The sequence below is a fragment of the Paramormyrops kingsleyae genome, chromosome 8 (genome assembly GCF_048594095.1).
Source record: "Paramormyrops kingsleyae isolate MSU_618 chromosome 8, PKINGS_0.4, whole genome shotgun sequence".
In the NCBI taxonomy this organism is placed as follows: domain Eukaryota; kingdom Metazoa; phylum Chordata; class Actinopteri; order Osteoglossiformes; family Mormyridae; genus Paramormyrops; species Paramormyrops kingsleyae.
The window spans coordinates 30999399-31013898 of NC_132804.1; the positions used below are offsets into that span (position 1 = coordinate 30999399).

Genomic DNA, 14500 nt, shown 5'->3' on the forward strand with positions numbered 1-14500 from the left:
GTTCACCTGCCGTTGAAGTGCTGATGGGTTCTCCACTGCGTCCATCTTGAGGCGGCGAAGTATTCTGTCACAATAAGGCAGGACACCAGAGTCCAAACCCAGAATGTGGGAGACACCGGGTTTATTGCGGTACCGAAAAACAACAAATCCAAAGGGTGGCACTGGAGACATAGTCGGGGACGGAACAGAAGGGTCGTAAGCCAAGGGGATCAGTCCTACACGATCACACAGGACACGGGGCAGGGCAGGACAGGAGAAGGGAACAGGCAGGAGGCAGGATGACAGGAGGTCCGGGACGGGCAGGCGAGGAGGACAGGGCAGGCAGGATACGCGGGGCAAGAGAGAGCAAGGCACATCTAAACAATGGCAACAATACTTCGCTGCTGGTCCACTGGTCCAGGACCGTCCTTTTAACTAAAAGGGGCTGTTCCCTTCCGGGTTGCATCTGCTGTGGGGCGTGGTCCAGGTCCCGATGTGACAAAAGGGCCCATGAGGGGTTGAAACAAAACAGATAAAACATGAACTAACTAAAACTAGTGAGGGGACATAAAATACCAAGATTTTGGAGCTAACCTCGTCAAAGTGAAGTTCAGCGACTCGAAGCTGGGAGTCAGAGTTTGCTTCGTTTTTGCAATATCACGTGACCAATGATGTTTGATTCGTGTCAGAGCTTTCAAATCCTGTTGGCTCTTTGAAACTTTTATATAAGCAAGATGAAATGCTTGGACATCGTGGGGTACTTTTGTGGTTGGATAGGCTGTTTGCTATACAGTTTGTATTACGTACAACGCCATTTGATTCATTATGGAAAGTGGCTCTGGAAATGGCAAGAGGCGATCCTCAAATGTTTGGAAATAATTTGAGTTGATGTCTCCCAGTAAAGTGAATAAATATTGATATGACAAAATACGAAATTACTTATTATTATTATTATTAGTTCCTTTGCTTGTTCAATGGGCCAGTTCTCTGATAGGTATGTCTGATCGGTATGTCTTCAGAAAGAGACATACCCATCAGAAAGACGTACCTATCAGAAAGACATACCGATGAGACATGCCCATCAGAAAGACATACCCATCAGACAGACATACCCATGAGACATACCCATCAGACAGACATACCCATGAGACATGCCCATCAGAAAGACATACCGATGAGACATGCCCATCAGAAAGACATACCCATCAGACAGACATACCCATGAGACATACCCATCAGACAGACATACCCATGAGACATGCCCATCAGAAAGACATACCGATCAGACATACCCATCAGAAAGACATACCGATCAGACATGCCCATCAGAAAGACATACCGATGAGACATGCCCATCAGAAAGACATGCCCATCAGAAAGACATACCGATCAGACATATCCATCAGACATACTGATCAGAAAGACGTACCTATCAGAAAGACATACCCATGAGACTTGCCCATCAGAAAGACATACCTATCAGAAAGACATACCTATCAGAAAGACATACCCATGAGACATGCCCATCAGAAAGACATACCAATCAGCCATACCAATCAGAAAGACATACCGATCAGACATATCCATCAGACATACCCATCAGAAAGACATACCCATCAGACAGACATACCCATCAGAAAGACATACCGATGAGACATGCCCATCAGAAAGACATACCCATCAGACAGACATACCCATGAGACATACCCATCAGACAGACATACCCATGAGACATGCCCATCAGAAAGACATACCGATGAGACATGCCCATCAGAAAGACATACCCATCAGACAGACATACCCATGAGACATACCCATCAGACAGACATACCCATGAGACATGCCCATCAGAAAGACATACCGATCAGACATACCCATCAGAAAGACATACCGATCAGACATGCCCATCAGAAAGACATACCGATGAGACATGCCCATCAGAAAGACATGCCCATCAGAAAGACATACCGATCAGACATATCCATCAGACATACTGATCAGAAAGACGTACCTATCAGAAAGACATACCCATGAGACTTGCCCATCAGAAAGACATACCTATCAGAAAGACATACCTATCAGAAAGACATACCCATGAGACATGCCCATCAGAAAGACATACCAATCAGCCATACCAATCAGAAAGACATACCGATCAGACATATCCATCAGACATACCCATCAGAAAGACATACCCATCAGACAGACATACCCATCAGAAAGACATACCGATGAGACATGCCCATCAGAAAGACATACCCATCAGACAGACATACCCATGAGACATACCCATCAGACAGACATACCCATGAGACATGCCCATCAGAAAGACATACCGATGAGACATGCCCATCAGAAAGACATACCCATCAGACAGACATACCCATGAGACATACCCATCAGACAGACATACCCATGAGACATGCCCATCAGAAAGACATACCGATCAGACATACCCATCAGAAAGACATACCGATCAGACATGCCCATCAGAAAGACATACCGATGAGACATGCCCATCAGAAAGACATGCCCATCAGAAAGACATACCGATCAGACATATCCATCAGACATACTGATCAGAAAGACATACCCATGAGACTTGCCCATCAGAAAGACATACCTATCAGAAAGACATACCTATCAGAAAGACATACCTATCAGAAAGACATACCCATGAGACATGCCCATCAGAAAGACATACCCATGAGACATACCCATCAGACAGACATACCGATCAGACATATCCATCAGACATACTGATCAGAAAGACATACCCATGAGACATGCCCATCAGAAAGACATGCCCATCAGAAAGACATACCCATGAGACTTGCCCATCAGAAAGACATGCCCATCAGACATATCCATCAGACATACTGATCAGAAAGACATACCCATGAGACTTGCCCATCAGAAAGACATGCCCATCAGAAAGACATACCCATGAGACTTGCCCATCAGAAAGACATGCCCATCAGAAAGACATGCCCATCAGAAAGACATGCCCATGAGACTTGCCCATCAGAAAGACATGCCCATCAGAAAGACATATCCATCAGACATACCCATCAGACATACCCATCAGACATACCCATCAGACAGACATACCCATCAGACAGACATACCCATCAGACAGACATACCCATCAGACAGACATACCCATCAGACAGACATAATCAGAAAGACATACCCATGAGACATGCCCATCAGAAAGACATACCAATCAGCCATACCCATCAGACAGACATGCCCATCAGACATACCCATCAGAAAGACATACCCATCAGAAAGACATACCCATCAGAAAGACATACCCATCAGAAAGACATAACAATCAGAAAGACATACCTATCAGACATACCTATCAGAAAGACATACCGATCGTCCAATCTGTGAAGAAGGCATGCAGGTGATATTTGTATAGATTTATCTACACCCTTCTGGCAGTGCTGCCATTGCAGTCAGGTCTCACAGACTACGAGGAGTAGAAGTTGTCCGACTTGGCTGCAGTCAGTTTATACTCCACCCATTGCTTCTTTAAGGGAAGATGGGCAATATTACAACATCGTCGGTGATTGGCTGTTGTGCTGGCATTCAGTAAACCTCTGCTCGATAGGCCATCGAGTTGTCTGTCTCAGCGCATTCTCTAAAATGGAGCAAATTTGGTTGATTGAGTTTTATAGTCTGTGTGTATCATCGTGATCGTCCTTATTTTTTATCGATAAAAAAATGGAGATCGTTTTATCTCCCAGCACTAATAGCATATAGTTATAATTCAATTAAATTAGGTATTTTACATTCATTAGAAAGCACGGTCTTGGAGGTGCAAGTCAATCTGGAGGCTCATTCTCTTCAATTCAAAGCAGAGGATCATTACATAGCCGTATTCATAGCTTACCCGAGGCCTCTCTCCCTGGTATAAGAGACTTAATATGAACATCTTTCTGGTACATCCCATCTCTTTCCCTTGACGAGGTCTGATTAAATGGTTATAGGAGAGGATTGCTGAGAATATTATTTTCCATCAGGCCTCGTAACTATGAGAAATGTGAGAGATTTTAAATGAGAGACATATGAACATATGGACAATATAATTGAAAAGATAACATGAATTTGATTTAACGAGTAATGACACTTTACAGCAATGCCTTTTTTCTCTACAGTTGATCTGAGTAATGTGATGTCGATTCTAGCCCTAGTCTGTTTTCGGTCTTGGTCTTGGTCTCGACCAGTCTTGGTCTTGGTCACGCCTTAGTGTGTCTTGGTCTTGGTACCCTCAAGTCTCGGCAGTGTCTTGGTCTCGGTTTAGGCGGTCTTGACTACAACACTACCATTCCCTTGTTGTAAATCGCTTTGGATAAAAGAATCTGGCAAATGAATAAATGTACATGATTATATTTGTATTATTTATATTATTGTACTAGCCAGGTTTGCATTGCTCCAAACATCTGACATACGGCAATAACACATCCTCAGCTAAATATCTTCATTGCCCCAATGAGACTGTCAAGCTACAGCCCAACGCATCAACACCTCATTCTTTCTCTAAATCCCCCATATCCCCAGTTGAAAAACTCCCATCAAAATCCCAACAAAACGGTCATATGTATTACAGCACCTAATTGGCAACAGTTTAGCAACAAGTGAGTTCATCCCAGATCCATCACTATATTTTACTGTAAATACATTATGACTGAAAATAAATATAAGTAAACTGAAAGAAACATAGTATTTTTATAAGATTATATTTAGCATAACACAATCAGATGCTGCTGTCCTACCAGCCACATTATTCATTTGATGCAAATGCATATAGTCTTCATTCTCAGATTGTTCACAGCATTGCCAGAACCCACTAGGGGTCTCTCTATGTTTGAAAAAAAAGGCTCAAAGACTCAAAACACGTTCCGGCACTTTATGGGGACATCACTCACTAAAACTACCAGAAGGACAACTAGCACTTTAACTAGGAAAACATGTGTGAACTGAGCAAGAAAACAACAGTGACACAGAAACTAAGACGCTACCACAGACCACCACTAACACAAGACAAACAACCAAAATGACCAACTAAAAAAAAAGAACAAAGCAGGCACTTACTGTCAGCGTCAGACGGGGAGGCGAGCAAGGAAGCAGGCGAGTAGCAGCCAGAATTAGGGAAACGGGGTTTATTCTGAGGGACGGACAGGCACGGACATCCAACGAGACACTACAATGACAAGTCTGGGGAAGACTGACTCAGACGAGGACTAAATACACAAGACAAGCTAGACTTAACAGGACACAGGCAATCACAATTAGGGCTGAACACGAGGTAACGAGGTGGGCGTGGCACACATCGGGAGCGGACGGAGCGGGGCGTGACATAACCCCCCCCAAAGGCGCACACACCGGGCGTGCCCGAGAGGAGGCGACGGACGAGACGGAACCGGGGAACAGGACCTGGAAGACAAAGCAAAACATCAACCAAAAACAGGGAACAAGACAGAGACACAAAACAGGAACAGGGACGAGACGAAGGACAGAACCCAACAAAGAACAGGGAAAGCGGACAGACAGACAGAAAAGGGCGACACGGAGGGAACACCCACAGGCGACACGGAGGGGCCAGGAGTGAACAGAGGAGACACAGAGGGCAGAGGAGCAGAGACAGGAGGCAGAAAGGGAAAGGGAGGAGGAGCAAGGGGAGCACGAGGGAGCCCAGGCGGGCGACAGGCAGCGGCCGGAGGGGCCGCAGGGGAGAGGGAGAAGGGAGCAGGAGGGGACCACCCAGGGGCCAAGGGAACGGGACGAGGGAGTGACGGAGGGGACACGGAGGGAGCAGGAGGGAAACCCAGTGAAGGCAGGCAGGAGGGGGAAGCCGCGGCAGGCGGAGGCGCAACCGGAGCCGGCAAAGGCGCCGTCCGACGCTCAGCCGGAGCAGGGGGGCCCGGAGGCGGCCGACATGGACCCGGAGGCGGGACCGAGGACCGGCACCGAGGATCCAGGGGGGGACCCGGCGGCGACCGCCGACCCCGAGCCGGAGGACCCGCAGGCAGCCACCGAGCCACAGCCAGGGGCCGAACGGGCGAGCCAGGGGGCAGGGCGGGCGGGACCCGGGCCCGACGCCTATGTCCCCGTCCCTTACGGGACACCGACAGGCGGGGTCCTGGGGGGCGTTGGCCTTGCCGGGGTAAGGGCGAGGGAGTCAGGGCCTCAGGCAGGGCTGCGGGCCTGACGGGAGAGGCGGCCTCGGACAGGGCCGCAGGCATGACGGGAGATGCGGCCTCGGGCAGGGCCGCGGGCAGGACGGGAGATGCGGCCTCGGACAGGGCCGCGGGCAGGTGGCCAGCAGGGGGCGCCTCGGCGGGAGCCTCCGGCGTCCGGTCAGCAGGGGGTGCCTCGGCGGGCGCCGCCAGCACGCGACCAGCAGGGGGCGCAACCGCGGCCACCTCACGCAGCTCAGGCGCCGGCAGGACAGGCAAGACAGGCAGTTCAGGAGCCGGCAGGACAGGCGAGACCGGCAGTTCCGGTGCCGGCAGGACAGGCGAGACAGGCAGGTCAAGATCCGGCAGGACGGGCGAGAAAGGCAGGTCAAGAGCCGGCAGGACGGGCGAGACCGGCAGTTCAGGTGCCGGCAGGACGGGCGAGACAGGCAGGTCAAGATCCGGCAGGACAGGCGAGACAGGCAGGTCAAGATCCGGCAGGACAGGCGAGACAGGCAGGTCAAGAGCCGGCAGGACGGGCGCCGCCATCGCGCGGCCAGCAGGGGGCGCCGTCGCGGGCGCCGTCATCACGCGGCCAGCAGGGGGCGTCGCGGCGGGTGCCGCCATCCCGCAGCCAGCAGGGGGCGCCGCGGCGGGTGCCGCAGCCAGAATGGTGGCAGCCGCAGGGACTGCAGGCAGAGCAGGCAGGACAGGCGGGTCAGGTGAGACAGGCGGGTCAGGCAGGACTGGCTGGTCAAGCAGAGCTGCTGGCAGGATGGCAGCAGCAGTAGCAGGCGGTGCCGCGGGCAGAGCGGCGGCATCAGCAGCAGGCGGTGCCGCGGGCAGAGCGGCGGCAGCAGCAGCAGGCGGTGCCGCGGGCAGAGCGGCGGCAGCAGCAGCAGGCGGTGCCGCGGGCAGAGCGGCGGCAGCAGCAGCAGGCGGTGCCGCGGGCAGAGCGGCGGCGGCGGCAGGCAGCGCAGCCGCGGGCAGATCGGCGGCGGCGGCAGGCAGCGCAGCCGCGGGCAGATCGGCGGCGGCGGCAGGCAGCGCAGCCGCGGGCAGATCCGCGGCGGCGGCAGGCAGCGCAGCCGCGGGCAGATCCGGAACAGCCAGGTCCGGAGCAGGCAGTGCGGCCGGTAGGTTCAGCACGGGCGGCAGGAGGGGCGCCGAGCGAGAAGGCGTTGTCCCTTTACGGGCCCGCGAGACCCGGGGAACAGCGTCCCTTACGGCGCGCATTCCGCCTAGACCCAGGCGCTCCGGCCGATAAACATAAGCCTCCAGCGGAGGTGGCTTCTCTGCATGGAAGCCGGCCAGGCGGGCAGCAGCGTTGTCGTCCCAGGCAGGGAGAAGAGAGCAGGCGCCGAGGAAGAGCGTCGGGGCGGCTTCTTCCCCTTTTCCCCTTCGCCTCTTCTTCTTGCGCCGACCTGGTCCGGTAGGTGGGGGCGGAGTTACCCCTGCGTCGGCGAGCGGCTTCTCCCTTACCCGGCCAACGAGCTGTGTCAGGAGGGAGCGCACTTCCGCCATGTTGCGCTCCTCGGTGCGTGGGTTCACTCCCTGAAGGAGCTCCTCGCTCCGTTCGACCAGGGCGTATAAGCCGGGGTCCTCCTGGATCTCCGGCAACTCACGCCAAAACGCGACCTCATGCAGCAGGACGAGCCAGTGGTCCTCGCCCTGCTGCGTTGCGTTGTTCGGGAGACTTGTCATTCTGTCAGCGTCAGACGGGGAGGCGAGCAAGGAAGCAGGCGAGTAGCAGCCAGAATTAGGGAAACGGGGTTTATTCTGAGGGACGGACAGGCACGGACATCCAACGAGACACTACAATGACAAGTCTGGGGAAGACTGACTCAGACGAGGACTAAATACACAAGACAAGCTAGACTTAACAGGACACAGGCAATCACAATTAGGGCTGAACACGAGGTAACGAGGTGGGCGTGGCACACATCGGGAGCGGACGGAGCGGGGCGTGACACTTACATTGATAACAAGGGGCTGGTGAGGACTACTATGAACTACAGCTAACGAGGAGCAGGTGAGGTCAGTTAACAGATACTGAAAAGGTCCAAACACTAAGAAAATTAAAACTAGCCTCTGGTCAGCCTCAAACACACAACCAAAAAGGGGAGTGGGGGATAGTGGCTGACCACTTGGCACATTAAGCCACACAGCATTCCAGGGAGCAAATAAAGACACTAGAGATTAAGGAGCTAAAAGACATAGGAGGAAACAGGATAGACAGCAACACCTGTTGGCCAAATGGGTACAAGACACATAGGGCAGGGCCAGAAGGACATCAATCCTGACAACATAACCATCTATCCATTTTCTGAAACCGATTGTCATATTCAGAGTCACTCAGCATGTACTGTATCTGCCTTGTGAAGGACTGGAATTCTGTCCTGGATGTTCCCTGCCTTTTGCCCTGTAATTTCTGGAATAGTTTCCACGTACTGTATAAGCCTTAGTTTTCAAAAATGGATTTGGATATTTCTGACATCTTGTACAATAAGAAATTAAATATGTACCATAAGTGCTCTGTCCAAAATACTTTAACATGTTTTTTTTTTTTTTTTTTTAATGTGCAGGGAAAATGAACAGGACCAACATTATTTAATATCCTGTATCTTATGATGCAGTATAAAGAGCACTTTCCCGGTCCAGCAGGAAAAGCAATATCTGTGTGAACGCAACAAGGCTGCTGTCCAAAAGGGGTATACATTTTTAAAACATCGTTCAGTTGGTGTTAATGACACCGGAACACGTGCTTTCGAAAATCCCGCTGTAAGCCAGCTGCTGTCAAAGCTCTCCATGGTGATTCTGAAGGACGCTCGGTCTAACACCGCGGTCACACTAACCAGCTCAGAACACTAACCTTAACCCTCCAAGAACAGCACGTTTCCTAATGCTCCTGACCTCAGCACTGTCACTATGCTGCAGCACCTGTAAGTGCGTTTTATACCCCGGGTTCATGTGTGTCACGCCTCGTGATTAAGCGTGTGTTAGTCCATGGGTTTAAGTGCCTGTTACTGCCCGACTTCCCGGTGCCTGTTGCACGCCTTCCCGGTGGCTGCAGACGCTCCCCCGCGTTTCACGTTAAGAAGAAGCGATGACATCTGCCGCCCAGGACCTACGGAATGCCAGCGACTGGCTGAAATAGCGTCTGACAGTATTGAGCAATAATAAGTAATAAGTGATCACGCAAACATTTTCAGCACAGAAGCATCTGAGCGCTTTCTCGGAGAGCTACTCCTTTCTGCCCACGTAACTGCCCCTAGCCTATTTCCTATTCGCATACAGGATATGCCGTAAACGTGAGAAGCGCCGAAGGCTTGTAAGACGATAGCACACTTTGTTAAAATGAATTTATTTAACTTATCGTCCTATAAAAGGTTGCTGCATTTGCGAATAAGGAGAAGGTCATACATGAGCATTTTATTCCTCTTCTCTCTTTCTACATCGGGAATGTACTTCATCTACTCCGCGCCTGGCATCGGTAAGATTTTTCGGTCTTCATTCGTGTTTTAAGTGATTAATGTTTATGTTTTATACAATATACAGGCAACACCTTGCTTCGTGACACGGATAATCGAAATAGCCAGTTGAGCTGTAAAGCAGAAATGATCTGCTTGTCATGGGTCATGCAGTTTCATAAATCTGTAAAGGCTGTAAATCCTACAGGGAAGTAACAATAAAAAGAATTGACGGCAAGGGGATTGAGGAAGCGCGTTTTCCTTCTCTTCTTTACCGGTATCGCGTTGGGCTGATTAACGGAGATCATTGTCACATTTTTTGTATATTGAGTTACGAAGCTATCGACTGAGAGTGTGTCCGTGCGCGCGTTGCAAAATCATGAATGGGGTAAATGTGCTTTTCCATGGCACGGCTTAATTAGTTAATATCAGTACTGGTTACAGTTTTTCTTGATTGCTTTTGCACATTTCATTAAACATATTTAACATTATGATCAAGACTATATAAGAGCATTTTTCAAAACAGTTCATGCATGTACGTAGCACAACACTATATATGGTTTAGCTGCAAAAGCCAGTAAGTCACTCAAAACAATTAAGTCATGTCTCAAAAGCAAATAATTCCACTAATTAATTACAGTAAAATCCCGTTATAGTGGACTCGCTTAAAACGGAATATTGTCTATAACGGACTAGGTCCGCTGGTACAGGTGTTATGCCGAAAAACGCATCCCTGCCGGAAAAGGCATCCCTTTTGAGTTACGAATGCATGCCGGTGTTCCGACGAGTTGAGCTTTTAAGGGTTTTTTGGGGGTCAGGGGTTTTTAGGGGGGTTTTGGGGGTTAGGGTTTTAGAGGTTTTTTGGGGGTTAGGGTTAGAGTTTTGCGGGTTTTTGGGGGCTATTGATTAGCACTACGGTAGCCTTACTCGACAAAGTAGCTCAACTCGTTTCAGATCAGCGATCAATCGGTCATTTAGAGACAGGCATGCATTCTACGGGAGGGAAGCCTTTTTCGGCCTAACACCGGCCGTGCGCCTTTATGAACATGCAGAAAAAGCGTCGGATATAGCGGACGCGCATATAACGGAATTTCGCTTTTAACGGACAGACAATTTGGTCCCCAGGGCTGCTTTTAGCTGTAATTTTGTTCGGCTATAACGGACATGCAGCTCCGCCTACAAGGCGCCTGGCGTGCCGGTGATACCCAGCACAGATACGTAGTCAGGAATATTAATTGTCACGCATCTGGTCAGGTAAAGTTGGATTACTACATGTACAATATAATAATCTATACCACAAGTGTGTCCGCTGGGGTGTGGCACGAGTAAATGTTGTCCTGTAGTTGTGTTCTGAGCATACAGCAACTCTGGGTATAACGGACTGTTTTCCCTTGAAGTCCGTTAATTATAAGTGGATTTTACTGTAGTCAGTGCCACCAAAATGAAAAGTACAACCAGTTTCATTTAACCCATGAGTCAAAATGCTTAGATATATTGTCAAAATGTAAGCGTAAGTATGCTCCTGAGCTCAGAAATTATGAATGATAATCGGCTCACATTTTCTGATTGTCACTTGACGTTTTTCTTTAGCAAAATGATACTTTTTCATGTCACAGACACCGGTTTCACACAAGGCTCTACATTACAGTATGTAAAGTTCACTGGTGAGAGAAAGCACTCGCGTACACATGTAACTTCTTCAGATCTCAAGACACAGTATAATAGGAAACAAAAAGGTCACACAGCACTGTATAACACAAAAACAGCAAAGTGGCAGTACAAGAACAACAAGAGGACAACAAAATCATGTACCGTGGGAACCAAAAACACAAAAAATGCCATATCACAGCAATTTATGGAATATATTTCAAAATCATTTTGAAAGCTTGCTTAACTCTTTTGCAAGTGGTGGCTAACATAATAATCTTATACATATAATTCAGGGTGTAAAGTTATTACAATGGGAAACTACATAATTATTTTGACCAACAAGATGCTCAATGATAACAATTACAGTTGTCATCAAAATGATTCAGAATGATTTAAAAATATATTACATAAATTGCAGTGCACTTTACATACTGTAATGTAGAGCCCTGAAATGTTGAAACTGCTGTCTTTGACATGAATATGTATCAGTTTACTAAAGCTAAATAGCCATTGACAATGAGATAGTGGTAATCGATTATCACTCAGAATTTTCGAGGTCAGGGGCAGACTTACACTCGCATACTGACAATATATCTAGTCATTTTGGCTCTCATGGTTGAAAAGATGCTGACTGTACTAATTATTTTGGTGGCACTGGCTAATTCATTGGTGGAATTATTGGCTTTTGAGACGTGAATTAATTGTTTTGGGTAAGCTACAGGCTTTTGCAGCTAAACCATAGTGTTGTGCTATATGCAAAAAGTGTGAAATGCTCTTATAGTTTTGAGAATGTTAAGAATGTTTCATGAAATCTGTCAAAGCAGTCGAGAAAAACTGCAATAACCACAATATAGACACCCATTGACTGAATGATATGGCTGATGTTTGCTGTCATTTATGATTAGTTGATGAATGTGCAGGACAGTGAAATAAGTCCTTGTCATTGTACATGTTCAAATTCATTTGGCTTTCACAGGAGAGGTCATGTGACTAGTATTCTGCTGAAATTCTTAGCTTTCACTTAGTAAGTAAAGCGAAGAAGTCCGATTCTGCAGAAATCATATACAGTCGTGGAAAAAATTGAGTTTCACTCAATTTATGCTTGTGCATCTGTGAATAATATATGATTTTATTTTATTTTTTGTAAAATGCAGCCTATTTTTCCTCTGTTTTTCATTAATGAAGGGCTTCTTCCTTGCTTTATGGGACTTCATTCCTGCTTCTAGGAGCCTGATATGAACTGTCCTAGCAGTACACTTCACACCTGTACTTAATGTTTCCCATTCCTTCTGAAAGTCACTTGATGTCATCCTACAATTCACGAGAAGCTATCAGATAAGTTGACGGTCATCTCTGCCATTATAAAGTCACTTCCGCCCATTACCTGGCTGGTTTCTGGTTGTTTCCAGTGTCTACTGCTTCACCTTATTCTTACGTACTGTTTTTTTTTTTTTAATTTTGAACCTGGATGCAACCTGCTGCTCAGCCTAACCTTCTGCCAGCAGGACCACATTTAAACCAGGATTTAACAATGCAGATTTGTTTAAAAATATAGAGTGGTCTCTTAATATTTTCCGTGGCTGTATATGTGAAAGTCTATGTTGTTGGATGTTCATTAAATAAGGGAGAAATGTGCCAAGAAACAGAACATGTGCATGAAAGCTTTCACGGAAATGCCACTGTATTTATCTACATCTTATCTACACACGCTGCCCAGATCTCCAAAGTGCTTTTATTATGCTGAAGCTTGTAAAACAAACATCTCCAGTGCTGCTGCATTAGTGGGCCTGACAGCTCTCTGAAGACCATGTCCAGAAACCAGCTAAGTTAGGTCGACTATGCATGGAAAACATAATTACTCTCCACACTGCACAAGGAGCATGTGCACAAAAAATTGTTCAGTTCACTAGTTTTTGTGGTATTGTTTTTGTTAATGCCTTTATTATTTGATATTCATTCATTTTCAGCTTTAGCTGAGTAAACGTCTGCTGGTTATGCTGTTTGGTTTACATGCTGATGTGTTTGACTGTGTGCCAGGGGTCAGTCTTCTTTAAAGTGACAGTACCGTTAAATGTACGTATGATGACTGAACATATACTCAAATAACCTCAACTCAAAAATGGGGCTCTGGGAGTCACTCTGAAGATGTCAGGTTCTGCAGGCGCACTGACCGATCGCCCTGTGACTGAGGTCATGATGGAAAAGGCCGGATCTTAGAAGTACCAGGAAAAGTCCTTCACTCAAATGGTGCCTGAAGATGGCCATACATCCCGGGGACATCCGAAGCCTGCTCTCCAGAGGGACATTGTGCACTAAGCACCCCCTGCTGACTTCATTATGTCTTTTGCAAAATATTGAACTCCATCACTGACTTTGCATTACTTGGTTCATTATCATACCAGTTATGGCAGAGTTATCTACTGTGGAAGGTGATGTTCATGTTGATGAGCCTTTTCCGCCTATGAGGCTCTTAACCCCAGTCACTTGATTATAAATATCCCTCAGGGTAAATCCAGCATCTTTTAAAGCCAGGGAGTCACCCTTAAATCAGGAAGCCCCAAATGGAAACATTTGAGCTTGTGGGTGCTGTGACCTGCCATATTTACCCTGCTGTGGGAAAACACGATCCTGTCTGTGCTTCCTCCAAGGTCCACTTAGCGTGTGACAGAAGGCTTGCAGGTCACTGCAATTTCCCAGTAATTAGATGGTGTTCAGATTGTGGTCACATGACATTCAGACGCTGGTCACATGGTGTTCAGATGGCGGTCACATGGTGATCAGATTGAACCTCTTCATCTAATATCTTATTTCACAATGAATTAATAATTATTGCACTTTATTGCATATTCAAGTAAAATATATATAATTATAGTGAAATAGTTGTGGCTGTAAATCCTTCCCTAATGATTTGCTGTGCCAGTACAGTGTTCTGCATGTCCATTGTCCATGTTGCTAACTGTGTGATGTGTGGTTCTCACCAGGCTGTGGCGGCTGGTTGCTGGGGCAACACCGTGGCATATCCCCCCCGGAGGATACTCGTGCATGACATCAGGCACATTATGCCGTCGCAGCCTGGTGTGGTCTGGTTGTGGGGGGGGCTGAGCCTTCCTGTCACATGTGGGGTGGGGGGCAATGTGGAGGAAACCAAACACAAAAGCTGGCCAAGCTTACTCAGCCGGGAAGCTGGGGGATGTAATGTGCTGCGGAGCACCC

The 14500-nt window shown here is 47.9% G+C and overlaps 1 protein-coding gene and 1 long non-coding RNA gene across 2 annotated transcripts in view; one reads left to right on the forward strand and one right to left on the reverse strand.

Moving 5' to 3' along the window:
* On the reverse strand, window positions 1–9077 carry LOC140592319 (uncharacterized). The gene is made up of 3 exons (XR_011992687.1): window positions 9040–9077; window positions 5374–5424; window positions 1–64 (listed from the first exon to the last, which is right to left on the reverse strand). It is a non-coding gene; the product is annotated as an uncharacterized lncRNA (long non-coding RNA).
* Window positions 9016–14500, forward strand: part of LOC111835933 (beta-1,4-galactosyltransferase 5-like) — a 20110-nt gene continuing 14625 nt past the window's right edge. The window contains exon 1 of the mRNA XM_023796749.2: window positions 9016–9660. Within this exon, the coding sequence (XP_023652517.2) occupies window positions 9525–9660 (136 nt within the window). The 5' untranslated portion in view covers window positions 9016–9524. The remainder of the gene's footprint in view (window positions 9661–14500) is intronic.